Below are 22,050 nucleotides of genomic sequence, written 5' to 3'. Positions count from 1 at the left end.
TCCAGGTTCTCCCCGATTATGTTTCTAGGTTTGTCAGCGCCATACCCGTGCTCGTGGGTTTCACCGAAGTGGAAAACGTCTGAGACCTGCATCACGGGATTTCCTCCTACATAAATCTGACACGCTGTGATATAACTGGAATACTGTTCAAAGCGGCGTTAAACCCAACTCACTGTTTACACGAAGAAACAATTACAAGTCAACGTCCAATCTCGTAAATTCTAAAAAGCAATCATGTTGTCGTGTCCTTAAGCATGTTTTGTTTGTTTGGTGTTTAACGCCGCACTCCGCAATATTCCAGCTTTATGACGGCGGTTACTCAATATTTGATCACGCTGTGGGTCATGAGGCCAAACACCGAAAACAACTCTCTACTTTTACTTGGAAAGTATTTCTTCTGTTATCAGCAGGATTGTGGTCGTAAAGCAGAAGACGATGCCTGACAACAACGTTGCACTACACAAAATGTCGGCCCTGGATAATCCGGCGTTCGAGAATGACAACTCGGACTGTGAGAAAAACAGAAAAGTAGGAAATCTATAAACCGAATGGATAATGTTATTGAATCAAATTATTTTTCATCATCAATTTTTGGTCATAATCGATTTTTTCCAACCGATCAACCGCTGATTTCGAATACAGTAAACTACGGTTATAACGAACTCAAAGGGGCCAGTAATTTAGTTCGTTAAACCGTAGTTCGTTGTAAGCATATACAAGTAATGTACAGCAAATGGCCGGGACAAAAAATAAGTTCGTTATATCCGTCACTTCGTTATAAGCGTGTTCGTTTTAAACGTAGTTTACTAAAGTTAAGTTTTTCGTCCGTATTTTTAAGTACGTGTACGCCCAAGATTTTATTTGATTAGAATCATTTCATAAATGTTTGCATGACGACGATGAATCGGACGAGATACGTCTGCTGAGCGTGAAGCCCATTTCTGCCGTGGGGCGGTAAGGTAGCCAAGTGGTTAAAGCGTTCGCTCGTCACGCCGAGGACCAAGGTTCGATTCCCGACATGGGTACAATGTGTGAAGCCCATTTCTGTGTCCCCGCCGTGATATTGGTGGAATATTGCTTAAAAGCGACGTAAAGCCCAACTCACTCACTCACTCACTCTGCCGTGACATTAATAGAATATATATATATATATATATACATTAATAGAATATATATATATATATATATATATATATATATATATATATATATATATATATATATATATATATATATATAGCGCTATTAGTGTCGTAAAACAATATTCACTCATTCCGATGACTCTGTTGCTACCATGAAGTCTCACGTATTTATGCTTTGAAGTGACATTATTTTGTATAAATATGAACTTTAATTAAGTAACACCTGATTCAAAATCCAATTCAAACATATTGACAAGCCTTGATCTGAACCCAATTGAACACCGTTGGGATTACCTTGGTCGCTAAGTTAGAGGCAGAGACCCTCCAATAGAAAACCTGAAAGAACTGACCCAGGCACTGCATCAGGGATTCCAGAGGATGAAGAGACGCCTCGCGAATGTCATCCGTGAATGCAGAGTTACTGGTGATTCCTAGGTTGACAATAATAGTTTTTCACTGCATCATGTGACATTCCGACTCGGGAGGTGGGGTGGGTCGTGTTTCCGACAATGAATCACACCAGTAATTTATTTAATGTACATACTCATAAAAAAGGTAGGCGGTGCTTAATTAAATCTCATTGAAATATCTAAATTTAAAGCTTACAAACTGACAGACAGACAGGTTTATGTGCATTAAAGGCCACATGACCTAAAGTACAAAGGTGTTTACATCATAGTGTGAGTTACCACATGAAAATATACAAACTCAAATTAACAAAACTACTTATCAAGAGGAGTAGTTCTTAAAAAGACATATCTGGTTAAGTACATGGGCATTTAAGTGACTAAAACTGCTTATTTTACAATTTAGGTAATAACCGCGTAAGTTCATCTTCATAATGTTTGCATACACCATGAATTTCATCTTCAATTGCGTTACAATGTTCACACAGAACATTATCATCGGTTGTTGTTGATACACCCCTACGTAGATGATGTGTACCCAAAGAATTACAGCCAGTTCTAAACTATATTAATAGACGTTTGTACTCCTAGGGCATTTGAAGAGACAAATATTTTTCATAATCTAAAAATGATTTCTGAGTCTTAAAACACATTAACACATTTGAGTCGAAGGATGCGTGTCATTCTTGTAAAGAATAGCTGTTCACTCTTTCTTTAAGAAATAGTACAAACTTCGATCATGTAAGTGAGTGAGTATGGTTTTAAGCCGTTTTTAGCAATATTCCAGCAATATCACGGCGGGGGACACCAGAAATGGGCTTCACACATTGTACCCGTGTCGGGAATCGAACCCGGGTCTTCGGCGTGACGTGCGAACGCTTTAACCACTAGGCTACCCGACCGCCCCTCGATCATGTAAAGGATAATTTGTCTCTATAAAGCAACCCCACAACATGGTACCTTGTGAAACCATACTACATCTGTAACCCATAGATGCATTGAGATTTCATCGGGATACGCATCTCTGTCTATTACCCCAGATACCAGCTGCCCCCGAGGAGCCGGAAGACCGGGGTAACCTGTGTTCCCGGGGGGTGGGGGCTGTACAGACAGCTGTGACGTCAGCCTTCACCAAGCATCAGAAGGCGGTGTGGATGGTGATCAAGTTCCTCATCATGGGCGGATACATCGCCTACTTCGGCTATGCGATGTATTACAGGTGAGTCAGTGATGTATTACAGGTGAGTCAATAATGTATTACAGGTGAGTCAATAATGTATTACAGGTGAGTCTGTGATGTATAACATGTGAGTCAGTGATTTTTACAGGTGAGTCAATGATGTATAACAGGTGAGTCAGTGATGTATTACAGGTGAGTCTGTGATGTATTACAGGTGTCAGTGATGTATTACAGGTGAGTCAGTGATGTATTACAGGTGAGTCAGTGATGTATTACAGGTGAGTCAGTGATGTATTACAAGTCAGTAAATGATGTATTACAGGTGAGTCAGTGATGTATTACAGGTGAGTCAGAGGTGTATTACAAGTCAGTAAATGATGTATTACAGGTGAGTCAGTGACGTATTACAGGTGAGTCAGTGGTGTATTACAGGTGAGTCAGTGATGTATTACAAGTCAGTAAATGATGTATTCCAGGTGAGTCAGTGATGTATTCCAGGTGAGTCAATGATGTATTCCAGGTGAGTCAATGATGTATTACAGGTGAGTCAGTGATGCATTACAGGTGAGTCAGTGATGTATTACAGTTGAGTCAATGATGTATTACAGGTATTTCAGTGATGTATTCCAGGAGAGTCAGTGTTGTGTTTCAGTAATGTCGCCGTATTGTGGCATTATTCAGCATTCTTTTAAACACACCCCAGCGGCATAAATCAGCATTCACTCGCACACTACCGCTCTGTGTTATTCCAGGTTTGGTGACGAGGGGTCCTACAGGCTGATGGTGGTCACGGTGCTCGGGGCTTTCATCCTGCTGTGGGGCTTAGGGGGAAGCTACGTCATGAACGTCATCAACAGCTGCTACAGAGGTTGTGTGCAATACCACGGCAGGAATAGATGCCGAATATTTGGCATCTCTCTCAGATGGTAAGTTGGAAAATAACTTTCGAGTTCCGAAATTTGGAGTTTTCACTGCGTATGACTACTTTATAAGGGTCATGACCATGATTTTGGAAACGTGTGATAATTGCGATTTGAAAAAATCTATTTGGTACGTTGGCCCATAAGGGACATGGAGTCTCTTTTTCAATATTTTGATGTTTCACTTACTTTTATCGTAACCTTTTGCAAATTAACACAATTTGTCATACAAATATGTGATAAATCATGTACATAAAAAAACAACCGAAAACATAGAAAATGTACTTTCAAGTAGCTATTGAGTCGCTGAAATGTGAAGCGAAAATGTCAAAAAATAAAATGGAAATGACAAAAACCAAAACGAAAATGACAAAAACTAAAATGAAACAACTGAAAACTATTTCCACCGCGGTGGAAATAGTTTTCTGTATTTTCTTTTAGTTTTTGACATTTTCGCTTTTGTTTTTGACATTTTCATTTTCGTTTTTGTCATTTTCGTTTTTGTTTTTGACATTTTCATTTTAGTTTTTGACATTTTCGTTTCTCTTTTCAGCGATTCAATATCTTCTTTACACATGATTTATCACATATTTGTAAGACAAATCGTGTTAATTTGCAAAAGGTTACGATAAAAGTAAGTGAAATATCAAAATATGGAAAAGCAGACTCCATGTCCCTTATGGGCCACCGTAGTTTGGACCAATCCGAGTATGGTAGAATTCTCAATAATAAATCTGAAAACGCAACTGCACCGTTCATTCCAACAATAACTAAAAAATCCCATACCTATTGCTTGTAAACTTATTTTGTAAACAGTCGATTTTATGTTGTCTCGTGGATGTATATTTCTGTTCATTCCGAAGCCATATTAATGGGTGTTAGACATTTCCATTGTAATTCTACGGTAGTTTGTTGTCAAACCAGATGTCATGCTGTTGTGGTATATGGGGGCACGGGTAGCACTGTTTGAGGCGCGCTTTTGCTATGCAGAGTTGTGTCCCTTGGGTGGGCCAGAAGCCTATCACCATGGGTTCGAACCCCGGATTCGTCCTGGTTATGTTTGTCAGCACCATACCCGTGACGTGGGAGAGTTACCTCCCTTGGGCACACCAGAAACCTATGATTGTCGGTTCGAATACCGGTTCGCCCCAATTATGTTTCTAGGTTTGTCAGCACCATACCCGTGTTGGTGGGTTTCACCGAAGTGGTAAACGTCTGAGACCTGCATCACTTCGGGCTTTACTCCCACATTATGCTGACACGCCGCAATATAACTGGATACTGTTAAAAGCGGCGTAAAACCCATCTCACTCACTCGTGGGCATTTGAGAAATATGCACCAAACAAATGGACTATTATTATTGAGATTTCGCCGGAATAAACGAGAAACAACAGGTTCCGTTCTCGGCCTTACCGTTACCTGTGCGTGATTTACATACACCGTGTGTAAGCGTCTCTGATATATGAGATATCAGCACATGAACTTCCTGGTCTCAGCAAATGTGGGGCAATGCAGTCACGTGACTGACTAGTCGTACATATTGACAGAGTAATACACTTTATTAAATTCCTCCGAGTTATTTTTTCAAAAAATGCTATTTCTACATTTCACCGGCTGAGAATCACTCAAGGTTTGAAAAAAGTGGTATATATGAACTTAAATTTGAATATAACTCGAAATCGGGAATCTGAAGTTCGAGACAAGCAGAAAAGGGATTTCACATGATTGTTAAGTTATATGGATGCCATTGTGGAATTCAGTGTGGAATATTTGTGGTTGAGAAGGAAGGGTATTTAGTAAAAGGTGTAATTCGTGTTCCAGAAAATGTCAGGGCTTTGAATCTCATTTAACAACCTTTTTAAAACCAAACTGACGCACGCACTCACATTTGTTTCCAATTACCTGGCAATGCAATAGCTAGGTCCCCCTCCAACCCCCCATTCCCACCTCTCTCCTCCCTTCCTTACCCCACTCACTGTGTATGTTCCAGGTTCCTCCCTTCGCCCTTCCTCCCCCCCCCCCCCCCTCATTTTGTATGTTCCAGGTTCCTCTCTGTCCGTCCGCCCTTCCTTCCCTCACTCACTCACTCACTGTGTATGTTCCAGGCTCAGGCACGTGCCCGTCCGTCCTACCTTCCTTCCCTCAATCACTGTGTATGTTCCAGGTTCCTCTACGTGTCCGTCCTTCCTTCCTTCCCTCTCTCACTGTGTATGTTCCAGGTTCCTCTACGTGTCCGTCCTTCCTTCCTTCCCTCTCTCACTCACTGTGTATGTTCCAGGTTCCTCTACGTGTCCGTCCTTCCTTCCTTCCCTCTCTCACTGTGTATGTTCCAGGCTCAGGCACATGCCCGTCCGTCCTTCCTTCCTTCCTTCCCTCAGTCACTGTGTATGTTCCAGGTTCCTCTACGTGTCCGTCCTTCCTTCCTTCCCTCTCTCACTGTGTATGTTCCAGGTTCCTCTGCGTGTCCGTCCTTCCTTCCTTCCCTCTCTCACTGTGTATGTTCCAGGTTCCTCTACGTGTCCGTCCTTCCTTCCTTCCCTCTCTCACTGTGTATGTTCCAGGTTCCTCTACGTGTCCGTCCTTCCTTCCTTCCTTCCCTCTCTCACTGTGTATGTTCCAGGTTCCTCAACGTGTCCGTCCTTCCTTCCTTCCCTCACTCACTGTGTATGTTCCAGGTTCCTCTACGTGTCCGTCCTTCCTTCCTTCCCTCTCTCACTGTGTATGTTCCAGGTTCCTCTACGTGTCCGTCCTTCCCTCACGCACTCACTGTGTATGTTCCAGGTTCCTCTACGTGTCCGCGGCTATATTTATCGGGGTGTTCACGGGCCTGGAAATCGGGAGGACCCAGCCGAGGAACCTCATGTCCCTGATTGGCATCGCATCCTTCATCTTCATCATGTACATCACCAGCACGGACCCCGCGAGGGTAGGCGCCTGTTGAACTGTTGTGCCACAGAAATCCGATCGCGAATTTCTAAGATGACTCTAATTACTTCTTTGATTAAATTATAATGGTTTAATGGTTAAAACCCCTGCAAAAACGTCATACATGAATCAGTGCAAGGGTGGACCAGTCGTCTAAAACGCCGCGATTCGCTGTGCAGAGTTGCGTCCCTTGGGCACGCCAGAAACCTATGATTGTGAGTTCGAATGCCGGTTCGCCTCGATTATGTTTCTAGGTTTGTCAGTCAAAGTGGTAAGCGTCTTCGGGATGCCCTTCCACATTAAGCTGAAACGCCGTGATATAACTGCTATAATGTTCAAAGCAGCGTCAAATGACTATAAATGTCCAGATTCAACCCTTGCTAAAGGTTGGAATGTCGGGGTTATATTTTGGCTAGGCCAACAAGACTATGCATAGTCTAATCAAAATTGCGTAGACAACTAGACATCCGGTTCGTAAACAACATGGAGTCCAACGAGCAGATTTCGATCGACTGCAGGATTTGCAAAGCATGTGTACCGTCAACTGGCCGTCGACAGATATTTTCCAAATCTTTTCATGTTTTTAATCAAAGTGCACATGTGAGTTGATGCACTTCGTGAGGTATGACCTATTTCATTACAGTATAGGTATTGATTATCGATCAGATCGTCTTAATTGGGCGCCGCCATTTTGTTTGAAGCAAATGTAAGTGATATCAGTGGTGGAATCTGATTGGTCTGAGAGACATAGAAGGGACATAACTCGTGATAGCCACTAATCGAGCCACGAAATTCAAGCCTAGTCCGGCAAGGGTGAAAACTGGACATTTATAGTTAGTTAATGCCCTTGCCTCGGGAAGATGGATTTTGCCAACTATTTTGGGTTGAGTTTCTTAAAGAATACTGTCAGATCAAATGTATACTACTCAAAAGAAGTTTAGGACCACCCTATTCTTTCATTTTTCTATAGTTAATCTGTCGTGGCGTGATAGAGTAAATATAGTCGTATGAAATAATCAGGTTGTTCTTAACTTCTTTTGAGTAGTATAGCTTAACGAGACCATTGATAGTATTGTAGCAGGGGTTGTTAGTTTGTTTGTTGTTTAACGCCGCAATATTCAAGCTACGTGTAAATAAGTGAGTCAGGACCATACAACCCAGTGACTAATATCATGAGCATCGTTCTACGCAGTTGGGATACGATTATATGCATCAAGCAAGTCTAACGATAATTTCTTCCAAAAATCCTCGACAGAAAATATTTTACCATAGATTTTACACTTCTTCCATTTTCACAGGTGAACTGGCACCCTGTGTTTTGGGGGATGGCGATCCAGTATATATTCGCCTGTCTCATACTGAAGACCACGTGGGGGTACGGCGCCTTTGAATGGCTGGGAAACAGGATGACGGAAGTCCTTGGTTATTCCAACACAGGGGCCAAGTTTGTGTTCGGGGACAACTATGAAGACCACATGTTTGCCTTCAAGGTAATTAACGCTTCGGCATACCCCACTGCACCAGCCAGTAGGCTTATAATTAATCTCCCATCACGTAGCGCAGTTCCACAATATACATTGCCTGGCAAAAGAAAGCATACATTTTGAAAAATTGGATTTGACCAAAAATTACGAACGTGTTTGGGGACAGCTATGAAGAACACATGTTTGCCTTCAAAGTAATTAATGCTTCGGTATATCCCACTGCACAGGCAAGTAGGGTTAATCTCCCATCACGTAGCGCAGTTTCACAATATACATTGCCTGGCAAAAGAAAGCATACACTAGAAAATCGGATTTGACCAAAAAATACAAACGTTATCAAAATGTTACCAGAGTTGCCGAAATACTGCAAGCTTACGGTCCAGGACACGACTATGATACACGTATTAAATACATCACCATCGAATAATCATATCTCGTTTGCTTCATTTTTGACAACAATAAAAAAATGGGTGTATACTTTCTTTTGCCCAGCAGGTTTGTATTTAACTGGGTAATTGTTTTTCTCTAATACAAGTTTGTATTTAAACAATAATAACAATAATAATGATATTCCGAATTAACGTTCTTAAACACATAGTTCTTAAGAGGATTCTCTGGAAAGTCTTTCACATTCTGGTTTTGGTATTTTCTGACCCAGTTTTAAAGCAAATAAATTACAGTTCATTGGGCTTTAGCGATATATCGAGTTAGTTAATTTCCACTGTATTTATGAGTGAGTGAGTATGGTTTTAGCCGCTTTTAACAATATTCCATCTATATCACGGCGGCGGACACCTGAAATGGGCTTCACACATTGTACTCATGTCAGGAATCGAACCCGGGTCTTCGGCGTGACGTGCGAACGCTTTAACCACAAGGCTACCCGACCGCCCCTTGAAACTTTGAGTTATTTGTATCCTAAACTAACTGGATCGTCAGAACATGAATCCCTGACCCTTGTTTCCGCAGGTTCTGCCGGTCATCGTGTACTTCAGCTCGCTTATCGCGGTCCTGTATTACCTCGGAGCGATGCAGTACATCATCCGGATACTGGGCAAGTTCCTGTCAATCTGCCTCGACACGAAGGCTACAGAGTCTCTCAACGCTGCGGGTAACATCTTCGCTGGAATGGTGAGAGACATTAAAAAAATACTATCTTTATCAAACAATGCCATTTTATAACTAATCAAAGTTAAGGTAATATATAGCTACAGAGTCTCTCAACGCTGCGGGTAACATCTTCGCAGGAATGGTGAGAGACATTTAAAAAAATACTATCTTTATCAAACAATGCCATTTTAAAAATAATCAAAGTTTAGGTAATATATAGCTACAGAGTCTCTCAACGCTGCGGGTAACATCTTCGCGGGAATGGTGAGAGACATTTTAAAAATCATACGACACGGAAACATACGAGTGAAATACTATCTTTATCAAATAATGCCATTCTAAAAATAACCAAAGTTTGGGTAGCGTTTTCATTCACTGATTACCTTGCCTGAGTGAACCACTCCATTTATTATAGCATGCCAGATAACGTGCAGCCATGCTTGTACATAAACACTCAAACCAATACCTAAAGTTTGCAGAACATTATTCAATAGTTTTTCAAGTGAGTAGACATCGCATTGATGTATGACGCTTATTAAAATTAACCTGGAGATATTTATTGGATTGTTATAACAAGCTGATCATTGATAACTTATCAATTATATGATGAATCTTGATATACACATCATACATGCGCACAGACACAACAATCCAAAACAGGCCAATCTAAAATAAAACATAACGACAGCAATCCTAATGTCCAAATATTCTTGGAATGAAGTCAGTTTGGTTTCCAGTAATGTTGTCATGGTTTCTAGAGATGTTGTCTTGGTTTCCAGTGATGTTGTCTTGGTTTCTAGAGATGTTGTCATGGTTTCCAGTGATGTTGTCTTGGTTTCCAGTGTTGTTGTCATGGTTTCGAGAGATGTTGTCTTGGTTTCCAGTGATGTTGTCTTGGTTTCTAGAGATGTTGTCATGGTTTCCAGTGATGTTGTCTTGGTTTCCAGTGTTGTTGTCATGGTTTCGAGAGATGTTGTCTTGGTTTCCAGTGACCTTGTCTTGGTTTCCAGTGATGTTGTCTTGGTTTCCAGTGATGTTGTCATGGTTTCCAGAGATGCTGTCATGGTTTCCAGTGATGTTGTCTTGGTTTCCAGAGATGTTGTCTTGGTTTCCAGTGATGTTGTCTTTGTTTCCAGAGATGTTGTCTTAGTTGCAGTGATGTTGTCTTTGTTACCTGTGATGTTGTCTTGGTTTCCAGTAATATTGTCTTTGTTTCCAGTGATGTTGTCTTGGTTTCCAGTGATGTTGTCATGGTTTCCAGAGATGCTGTCATGGTTTCCAGTGATGTTGTCGTGGTTTCCAGAGATGTTGTCTTGGTTTCCAGTGATGTTGTCTTTGTTTCTAGTGATGTTATCTTGATTTCCAGTGACCTTGTCTTGGTTTCAAGTGATGTTGTCTTGGTTTCCAGTAATATTGTCCTTGTTTCCAGTGATGTTGTCTTGGTTTCCAGTAATGTTGTCATGGTTTCCAGAGATGCTGTCATGGTTTCCAGTGATGTTGTCTTGGTTTCTAGTGATGTTATCTTGATTTCCAGTGACCTTGTCTTGGTTTCAAGTAATGTTGTCTTGGTTTCCACGGATGTTGTCTTGGTTTCTAGAGATATTGTCTTGGTTTCTAGTGATGTTATCTTGGTTTCATGTGATGTTGTCTTGGTAACAAGTGATGTTGTCTTGGTTTGCAGTGATGTTGTCTTTGTTTCAAGTGATGTTGTCTTGGTTTCCAGTAATGTCGTCGTGGTTTTCAGTGATGTTGTCTTTGTTTCCAGTGATGTTGTCTTTGTTTGCAGTGATGTTGTCTTTGTTTCCAGTGATGTTGTCTTTGTTTGCAGTGATGTTGTCTTGGTTTCCAGTGATGTTGTTGTTGTCTTGGTTTCCAGTGATGTTGTTGGTGTCTTGGTTTCCAGTGATGTTGTCTTGGTTTCCAGTGATGTTGTCTTGGTTTCAAGATATGTTGTTGACCTGTGGTTCCCTGGACAGTGATGTTAGTTTCACTGTCCTGTTAGTATTTCAATTTTCTTCTTACATTCTTTTGCAACTTTTGATTGTTAGATTATTTTAATTTCAGACCGAGTGCCCTCTTATGATACGTCCATTTTTGCCGTTGATGACGAAGTCAGAGTTACACGCCGTCATGACCGGGGGTTTCGCCACCGTATCCGGGAGTGTTCTTGGCGCGTACGTCACGTACGGGGTGAGCTGACAGGGTTGCCTTCTATAACTTTCACGTCATACAGCTCTATGAACGTCACACATGTGTAAGGATCTTTAGTATGCCTCAAAGTGAGATTGACCAATCAGAGAGCAGAACTACTGACCCCATATGAGCCCGTATACCGTCAGTACTAATCCAAGATGGTTGTTACTGACTTAATATGAGTCGTATACCGTCAGTGACAGCCATCTTGGATTTTCAAACACCAACCTCACATCTTTCAAATGAAAATTCTGGTACAGAAATTCGTTATTCGTTTTTGTGTTTTAATATCATTAATTGTGATGCGCAAAGACATTAATGTTAAAGAAACCACGTTCGTGACTTTATTGATAAAAAAAGCTTACAACGGAGGTCACTAGAGCCCCCGTTATACTATCAAAAACTTTGATAAAAAATTTAGTCAAAGAAAACTTTGGCCACGTTTTCTTGGTCCAAGTTGGGCTGTTTACACTCATCGAAGTTTTTAACAGACCGTCAAAATTTTGGCGGGAATTATCTTGCCAAGATGGATGCTACGTTTTTATGAAAATTCTATCCATTTTAGCTATAATACTTGTTTAATCATTCACCTTTAGTACGTTATATACCATTGTTAACGTTTATGTTTTAACATTAAAGCGTTGTATCGGAAACATATGTACTGGTCCTGTCGTTAGTGCTGGTTGTACGTTTTGACTAGTCTGTCTTACAGACCGTGATACAAATATATATCAAATACAGCCCATGCAAGTCTATAATGTTTGGCAAGTCTAGATTACTGCAGTGAAGAGAGTCTCTGAGGCTCCCTTTTTTTATTAAGATAATTGAACAACTAGTTTTTTTTGTACGATATGTTCATTTCAGAGACTAGATGTTAGTCTACGTTTTGACATGACAATAAATTCGTTATGGTGTCTTCAGCGGTCATATTAGGTTAGCAGAAAAATATTTGGCCCGGCTCATATATGTTTCTGCTAACCTAATAGGACACCGTATGCGGCAACTAAAGACGCCATAACTTATGATATGTAGTTGGTAAATGGCAAACGTTTCAATATTACTTCTTTTCTTCCGTTTATTATATAAGGTCATGAGGAAATTATTACATGTCTACGTGTATCATACAGTCACTCAATGATCGCAAGTATTCTAATCAGCAAAACACAAATTCGCACATGTAATTCAGGATATTTCCTGGTTACTGTTATTTTGTATGTTGTATTTTAATAATGAATATATGTTTCGCTCTTATCTTCTCAAGGTGAAGGCCAACCATCTCCTCGCGGCGTCCGTGATGTCCGCTCCGGCCGCTCTGGCCATCTCCAAACTGACCTACCCCGAGACGGAGGAGTCGGACATCGACCCAGATGATGTGTACAAGCTGCAGATGGAGTAGGTCCTCACACTACATGCATTAAAGACCCAGAGATGTGTACAAGTGGTTCTTACAATTCATATATTTCTTGTTCCCGAAGGGGCGGTCGGGTAGCCTAATGGGTAAAGCGTTCGCTTGTCCCGCCGAAGACACGGGTTCGATTCCCGACATGGGTACAATGTGTGAAGCCCATTTCTGGTGTCCCCCGCCGTGATATTGCTGGAATATTGCTAAAAGCGGCGTAAAACCATACTCACTCACTCACTTGTTTCCGAAGATGACCGCCACCATAGAAACACATTGAACCAAAAACATATCCATAGGACGAGGTGGGATAAGAGCCCAGAAATGGGCTTCACACGTTGTACCAATGCCGGAATCGAACCCGGGTCTTCGGCGTGACGAGCGAAAGCTTAACCACTGGGCTACCCGACCGCCCCTTATAAGAAATATGTCAGATTGGTTAAAATGGAAAAGCATTTTTGAATTTGTGGAAGATGTCCAAGCATCTTTTAATGAGAGGCCGCGTTTACTTGAGTGATGAAACACAGCCAAGATGGTGGCACCAAGGTGGTACGATTTGTGCAATAACGGAGATGTCACCGTGAATACCTATCAGCTGACTCGTGTCTGGGGAGCAACACTGCAGATGGGCTAGTTTCATAATACTCCGTCTTTAATCAATTTTGTTTTCCTTGTTTTCCGTCTTTGGGTCATAAATTTCCTTTGAAAGGGGGCGGTCGGGTAGCCTAGTGGTTAAAGCGTTTGCTCGTCACGCCGAAGACCCGGGTTCGATTTCCGACGTGAGTACAATGTGTAAAGCCCATTTCTGGTGTCCCCCGCCGTGATATTGCTGGAATATTGCTAAAAGCGGCGTAAAACCATACTCACTCACTCCTTTGCAAGACTTACCCATTTCAGCACCATTCCGTAGGTTTCACCAAAATGGTAAACGTCGATTAACTGCATCACTTAAGCCTCTCTCTCCTAACTTGATAAAAACACTTTGTCTCCCCCAGCACCCCAAATAACGTCATCGAGGCAGCGTCCAACGGGGCGTCTGTCTCAATCAGTCTTGTTGCCAACGTCGCTGTCAACGTCATGGCGTTCCTGGCGTTGCTCCAACTCGTCGACGCGTCATTGATATTTCTGGGAGACAGAGTCGGCATTGAAGATCTGACCTTCCCAGTATGTATATCTCCACACGAGACTCTGCCTAATTCGCTCACATGTATAACACGAGCGCTCGTCCCTTTTGTTTTGTTTTTCACGACGCAATCGGCAAAAAATCCATCTATTTTAGGGCATCCTGTAAATTATCGCGTCTGAACCAGATAATCTAGTGATACTCTTCTTTAGCAAAGATCCATGCCGTTGGGCCGTGTCATTGGTGTTTGATGCAGTGATGCACTGAAGATAATTGTCCTAATGCGTATGATGGATGACCACCACATCCCCCGACCCCCATCCCAACGTCCTTTTAATGACTTTTTTAACGACCTTCCTCTAAAGACTGTTTTGTTTCTCTGTGTGTGTTTCTGTTTTTCTTGTTGTTTTTTTGTTTGTGGGGGGTGAGGGATTATCAATTTGCCTCAAGTTTTACAAAATGAAATAAAATGTCCGGATGTGATGTGGGTACCAAAACCGAACAAACGTCTGTGTCTCACAAAACCCCCCAAACTAAATGGTCGATCCCTAAGCAAGATCTAGTGACCTCGAATTTCAATCAAATGTTTCCATATGACACGTGTATCGTACAAGGCTGACCTTATTTTATTCGTTTTGATTGGATAACCGTGACCTCTGTCACACCGGGACTACTTTTTTCATTCATAAAAAATCGCGAGACGTCATTCATTTTACAACTACAAGGTGGAACTGAAGCAATCTCATGTGAGCGAGGGATATTAACAAACACTTTATTAAACCAAACAAGATAGTCACACGCGTTAAATTCGGTTTGCATCCTATATAAGTTATGCATTGAGCTTCCACAGACATTATAATAATCGAGCTATATCCATTTACAATGTTCGACTACCGTTCATTAGTCCGAGGGTCCCTATGAGCGTGATGCAACCGACCACTTTCGCAACTTCCAATTTGATTTAACGTAAAAGGATAAGCGTGGTGAAATGAAGTCAGTTTAAACTATCTGCACAGATATCTAGACTTACTTGTAATGATCCGGTTGTGCCATCAGTGTCCTCTTTCGCTCGGTCAGATACCATAGAAAGTCGTTTTGTAAAAATGGTATCTAACGAGAATGAGTGTCGTATTCTCTATATAGCCACTGGTGGCGCTACGATCGAGCCCAGGTATTCCATCCGAGCTGGGCAAGGGTGGAAACTGGACTTTAAATTCAGTTAATGCCCTTGCCTCGAGAAGATGGCTGAAACCAGTAGCTCACTCACATGACAAATGTCAATGAAAGATTAAAAATATAGCATCTGTACCGAACCGGGTTTCCATGACAACTAGCCACATGTCTTTGATACAAAGTGTGTTTATTCTTTCCCACAGCTGATCTGCTCCTATGTGTTCTACCCAATCAGTTTTGTCATGGGTATTGACCCCGTGGACTGTCGCCGCATGGCCAGGCTGATTGGCTTCAAGACATTTACCAATGAGTTCGTGGCGTACATTGAGATGGGGAAGCTGATAGATAACGGCCACATATTTGACAACTACACAGCGTCACTGCCCAACGCCACGTGGGTAACCAAATCCAATGATGACATATACTTGACGGATTGGGGCACAACATTAGTTGGAGGAATTATGCTGGTAAGAATTAATAAATAACGCTATGTTTACATTGTAAACTCAATTTCCACTTTGTAATGACTTCTTCATATAGGACGCGTGGCCCGGCGCCTCAATTCGCTGTGCAGAGATGCGTTCCCCTCGGCACGCCAGAAAACTATGATCGTGGTTCGAATCCCAGTTATGTTTCTCGGTTTGTCTGTAGCATATCCGTGCTCGTGGGTTTCACCAAAGAGCTAAACGTCCAAGACCTAAATCACTGAGGGCTTTCCTCCCACATTAAGGGGGGCACGGGTGGCCCAGTCGTCTAAGGCTGTGCAGAGTTGCGTCTCTTGGGCACGCCAGAAACCTATGGTTGTGGGTTCGAATCCCGGTTCGCCCCGATTATGTTTCTGGGTTTGTTAGCACCATACCCGTGCTCGTGGGTTTCAACCGACATAACTGGATTACTGTTAAAAGCAGCTTCAAACCCATTAGCAGTGTATGGTTTGTTTGTTGTTTAACGCTGCAGTCAGCAGTTTTCCAGCTACATGACGGCGGTCTGTAAATTATCGAGTCTGAATTCTAGTGATTGACATCATGAGCATCGATCCACACAATTAGGGTGCAAAAACATGCTTCACCCAAGTCAGCGAGCCTGACCACCCGATCCCGTTAGTCGTCTCTTACGACAAGCAAAGTCGCCTATTACGGCAAGCATGGGTTGCTGAAGACCTATTCTACCCCAAAATCTTCATGGGTCAAACTCAGCGGATCCTGGCACTGACCCTAGGCCACATTTCTAGCCGTGCCTGCAGTTACTATTTTATTGGATATTACACGACAATGCAATACATTAATAACGTTTTTTCCATGATTTATCTCTTGTTTTATGCACGACGAACAATAGGGAGATTTTATTTTATAAATTGCAGAAAAATGAACAGAATGTGACACTGTTTTCTTTTATTCCCAAAGCCCCGGTCTCAGGTTATCGCAACGTATGCCTTGTGTGGGTTTAGCAATCTCGGCTCCATGGGGATCCAGATTGGCGGATTAGGAGCCATGGCTCCGTCTAGAAAGTCAGATCTAACAGCCTTAGCTCTGAGGGCCATGATTGCAGGCAACGTGGCCTGCTTTTTGACGGCGTGCATTGCAGGTGCGTACCTCTTCGTAACTAGATGTTCCCGTGAACTTTTTTTCAGGTGAACAATTGACTTGTCTTTGCATGTGTTTGGGATCAGGAAATAATATACTACGTGAACACCCGGTACCATCACTATTTGAGAGTGATTCATTAACACATGCTCATGATATAGTTGGAGTTGTACAATAGCTGCTTTTAGCAGAAATTTCTTATGATTATGAAAAGGGTTTTGTCCTTTTAATTTGAATATATATGCATTACTAAGATAGAAAATAAAGTCACGGCAGTGCAATACAGTAAACTACGGTTATAACGAACTCGAAGGGACCACTAACTTTAGTTTGTTATAACCGTAGTTCGTTATAAGCATATATACATCATAACTATAGCAAACAGTCGGGACAAAAAAATCAGTTCCTTATATCTGTCAGTTCGTTATAAGCGTGTTCATTATAAACGTACTCTACTGTAGTTTCAGAAACGCAGTACTCTGATAAAAATGCCACAGACAAAACACTTCTCAGACACAGTGTGTTTGTTGTTTAATGCCACACTCAGCAATATTCCAGCTATATGACGTCGGTCTGTAAATAATCGAGTCTGGACCAGACACTACAGTGACTGACATCATGAGCATCGATCCACGCAAATGGGATACGATGACATGCATCAACCAAGTCAGCAAGCCTGACCACCCGATCCCATAAGTCGCCACTTACGTCAAGCATTGTCGCCTTTTACGGCAAGCATGGGTTGATGAAGACCTATTCTACCCCGGATCTTCACGGGTCTGTTAAAACATAAACAATGCACAACTTGACATGCTAGATGACACATTTTTAGAGAATGTGTATGCAATAATTGAATTCAACTTTCATGCCTTGAGTGACATCTGTTTTTTGGTTACAGGCCTTTTCTACAGTGGTGAACTTTAAGCTGTATTGTGATGCCACCACACAGACTCGAACCATCGGTTGGGACAAACGAAATGGGCATAACGATAGTGAAAATGTTTAAAAGTGAGAGTCGGGTCATCTAGTAATTTCTCACCATTGCTTTCAAAGACTATAAAGTTACTAAACTAAGCCAGCCCTCACGTCACTTCCGGTGTCAGAAAGAAAGGAATACAGGCCGGGTCTAAAATAAACCATTTTTTTAATGCCGCGGTTTCTCAACTGAGGTAATACGGTATGCCCATCACCATATCTGACCCCGACACCACCGGAGACATTGTCACATACTTAAATAGAACAAATCTCCAATCGGAAGCACCATCAATCTTGATTCAAAATCCAAATTTCGTATCTTGTGCCATGCCATATTAACTACAGGTATATGAAGGAATCGGGTGGTCCTTAACTTCTTTTGAGTAGTTTACCTTCCTTAAGGCCATATGCATAATGCATGAACAGCTGTTTCACATCTTCATCCGTACTGTGGCAGCATAAAGTTACGTTGGATGATACACAATCGGTACATGAACGTTGGTTTGACCACTCAATAATAGCCATTCGTGGTTTGCTGTCTTCGCACAAGGTTCTTATGTCCTTTTCTACAAATGCAGCTATAGTCAAATCGTCGTTATCTATCATTGACCAGCATCCCGAGGCAACAGAGTTAACTGACTATATAAGTTCAGTTTCCACCCTTGCCGAACTAGGCTGGTATTATGGAGTTACATTCTGTAACGAGTCTATGCATAGTCCAATCAAAATCGCGCAACGAAATCGAAATCCGGTTAGTTAACTGTCATGCAGATTTCGGTCGATTGCAGGATTTGCAAAGCATGTGCACCGCCAACTCGTTGTTAACAGATATTTTCCAAGTCTTTTCATGTTTTTGATCAAGATGCTCATGTGATTTCATGCACTTCGCGATGATAGACCCGTTTTATCACATAGTAGATCTTGATTATCCATCAGATTGTCTTGACTGTGCGCCGCCATTTTGTTTGAAACAAATGCAAGTGATGCGAGAGGTGGAATCTGATTGGTCCATAGGAGAGGCTTAGAAGGGACATAACTCGTAATAACCACTGGTGGCGCTACCATCCAGGAATTCCGGGCTAGTTCGGAAACTGGACTTTTAAAGTCGGTTAACTCCCTTGCCTCGGGAAGATGATCATTGACATGTCCTTACTTTATCGGGAATTTGTATTTATATCCTATCCCAAGCCATGTAATGTTGAGGAGTGCCCTCCCTCCTCAGGTGCCTTCTGATATTTCACGTATCCCATAGCGGCAAATGATTCATGGTGACGTGCTCGGAGACAATCCTTTGTTTGTTTGTTGTTTAACGCCGCACTAGCACACAATATTCCAGCTATATGACGGTAGTCTGGACCAGACAATCCAGTGATTGACATCATGAGCATCGATCTACACAATTAGGATACGATGACATGCATCAACCAAGTCAGCGAGCCTTGCCACCCGATCCCGTTAGTCGCCTCTTTCAGCAGACATGGGTTGCTGAAGACCTATTCTACCCAGGATCTTCACAGGTCCCAGACAATGCTAGTCTCATGTCAAAAGGATCTTTCATCTGGTATACGTTCACCATCAACACAGATGCTCTATGTCAAAATGTATTTGTATATCAAATCAAATGTTCATGTTTGAGGTTTTTACCAATATAAAGGCTTGGAAGATTTGTATTTTCACATTTTGTAGACATTTTTGCGTTATATTTCCGTCAAATGTATGAACTCATCTGATCTATCTGGAATAAAGAGCGCATGACTCAACGTTGCAAAGAATCATGATCAATAAATGTACATTCGTCAGGTTTTACTTTTCTTAACTAAAATGCACTATTTCTGTAAAACTTGACAATATTCTGTCATTAAATGGTTAAAATACATTAAATACCAAATGGAAGATCAATATGTATACTGCACAATTGCAGAACAAGAGGTAACATACCCAGCAGTAAGAACCTGTTAATCGGGTGGTTGGTTGAACGCATGGGCAACGATAAGCATGCCGATGAATTCCCGCAATGTCATGAAGTATTCTGAGCACAAGGGCTGCAGGAGAAATATTCCTCTTGAAAGAGTAGGTTTAACCCTTCTTTGAGCAGAATTTCAGTTACAAAGGGAGAAAAGAGATGCAGGTCTTAGATACACACCACCTCGCGGAAACCCATGGCCCCAGGTATGATGCTGACAAACCAAGGATTGTAATCTGGGTTTTCAGTACAAGACCAGATTGACTGATTGTTCAAATTTCTGCTGGTCAAATCAGTAGAAGTTAGAGTGGTGCTTCTAGAAACGTGAGAAAGTAAGCTCTATGTGGGCAACATAATGACTACATGACCACATGCTATAAGAGTGTCTGGACCAAACAAGCCAGTGACTGATAGCATGGGCGAAAATGATCTCTCCAGACGATCCACCCCATTAAACACTTGGCTTCCTCAACACCCCAGGTGAAGTTTCAAAGTACTTATATCATTCACAGGGACAAGTCCCCAAACCGGATTAAATCATACACAACCTGATGCCAAAATATCCCAATAAGAAACAAGCATGAAATACATATATCCGCATGAAATACTTATATCCCCGCCAATATGACATGTCGGGTTGTGTGCAACTCATTAGCCCCGAAGTCAAAGTTGTTGCTATGGAAAGTCGAAATTTTTAAAAAAAAAAAATCCCAAATTATCAAAAGGCAATAGTTCACCACTGGACATATCTGTGTGCAAAGTTTGGTTCAAATAGCTCTCAAAGATCAGGGTTAGAATAGGTCTTCAGCAACCCATGCTTGCCGTAAAAGGCGACTAAACGGATCGGGTGGTCAGGCTCGCTGACTTGGTCGATTCCAAATGCGTGGATTGATGCTCATATTAATCACTTGATTGTCTGGTCCAGATTCGATTATTTACAGACCGCCGTCATATAGCTGGAATATTGCTGAGTGCGGCGTTAAACAACCAACCAACAAACCAATCAGATAGCTCTCATGGTTTTTAGGTTCTGCTCCAGAAACGAAACGTGACGGACAGACAGACAGCACCCATTCCGATATCCCTCTTCTAATTGTGGTGGGGGATAATAAGTAAAAACACAGACTTGCTAGTCTACCATTTATTAGCCTGACACAGTGTTCTGACAGACATTCACAGTAAGCTACATTCACCGATACATACATATGTTCAACATTGGAATAGAAAGGGTGGACAGTGAAGACAGAAGAGGAGGATAAAGGAAAGTAAAGACAATCTCAATTGATAAAATATGCTAATAGCTGCTGTGATCCTTACATGTTCATAAAAAGGTCAACATCATTTCAATTGTCCCCACGAGCACGGGTATGGTGCTGACAAACCTAGAAACATAATCGGGGCGAACTGGGATTCGAACCCACAATCATAGGTTTCTGGCGCACAAGGGACGCAACTCTGCACAGCAAATCGCGACGCCTTAGACGAGTGGGCCACCCGTGACCCCAGTACTGCAGGAAACTAATGTCAGACATGGTAAGGGGTTGACCATTTGATATTCCGGGGTGGGTCGGGGACTAGGATTTTATCTAAAAAATATATTGTCGCTGAAAATTCTTGACAAAAATAATTATGCTTTAAAAAAAAAGAAAAAAGCCTGGCACAAAAATAACAAAGTTGCTCGTCTTGGTTACCATGACGTCACAAACAAATGACATTACTAACGGCTCTGCTACTGAAGCTGTTAGCAGTACTTTTTACATTTAAGACACTGCTTATTACTGTCTAGAAACGGGAAAAAATGTGGAAGAATGATGTTGGATGATAAATAAAATCTCACCCTCGTGTCTTTGGATATCAAATATATCAACACTTTTATCAACTCAACCCTCAGAGTTTTACCAATTTTATCAACGAGTGTTGATATATTTGATATCAAAAGACACGAGGGTGAGATTCTCTATTTAGCTATATATGGAAGATATTTCGAATATCCACTTGATTTGATATAGGACTGATGAATTGAGTTTACACACATACAAAATGAATGAATGAATGAATGAATGAATGAATGAATGAAAAGTACTTGAAATAAACCAAAGCTTTCCATTTCAATACACAACTGATTGCTAAGCATCCTTTGAATATTCACTGTTAAAATACAACATATAATACACCGTTATCCAAAAGCACTTTATAAGAAAATAAAAAGGGACACCATTTCAGTTCGTGGAGGAGAGCTGAGCATAATCTTTGCTGTACCATACTCAAATCCATGCTGGTGTTCAAGAAATCTAATCCACCTTGCCATAGGTGCAGTCAACTGGCTCCCAAACAGAACTGAACACACTGTGTAACTCTCTGCTTAGGACTTTGTTCCAGGTAGCAATCTTACATAGACTATCGGTAATGATCTTACATAGACTAATAATCTTACATAGACTAATAATCTTACATAGACTAATAATCTATCAG

General features: G+C 41.5%; 1 protein-coding gene across 1 annotated transcript; it reads left to right on the top strand.

The window, feature by feature from the left end:
* The first annotated feature begins 2,604 nt into the window (after positions 1–2,604).
* Positions 2,605–18,249, top strand: LOC139470025 (solute carrier family 28 member 3-like). The gene is made up of 11 exons (XM_071252317.1): positions 2,605–2,768; positions 3,482–3,655; positions 6,432–6,576; positions 7,874–8,065; positions 9,029–9,190; positions 11,234–11,359; positions 12,624–12,754; positions 13,757–13,925; positions 15,261–15,524; positions 16,461–16,641; positions 17,539–18,249. Exons 1-11 carry the CDS (start codon positions 2,704–2,706, stop codon positions 17,562–17,564), a joined length of 1,635 nt encoding a protein of 544 aa, XP_071108418.1. The 5' UTR covers positions 2,605–2,703; the 3' UTR covers positions 17,565–18,249.
* Positions 18,250–22,050: the final 3,801 nt, after the last annotated feature.

The sequence above is a fragment of the Haliotis cracherodii genome, unplaced genomic scaffold (genome assembly GCF_022045235.1).
Source record: "Haliotis cracherodii isolate W230 unplaced genomic scaffold, xgHalCrac1.p SCAF_20, whole genome shotgun sequence".
NCBI classification, from domain to species: domain Eukaryota; kingdom Metazoa; phylum Mollusca; class Gastropoda; order Lepetellida; family Haliotidae; genus Haliotis; species Haliotis cracherodii.
This window is presented reverse-complemented; position numbering and strand designations above follow the sequence as displayed.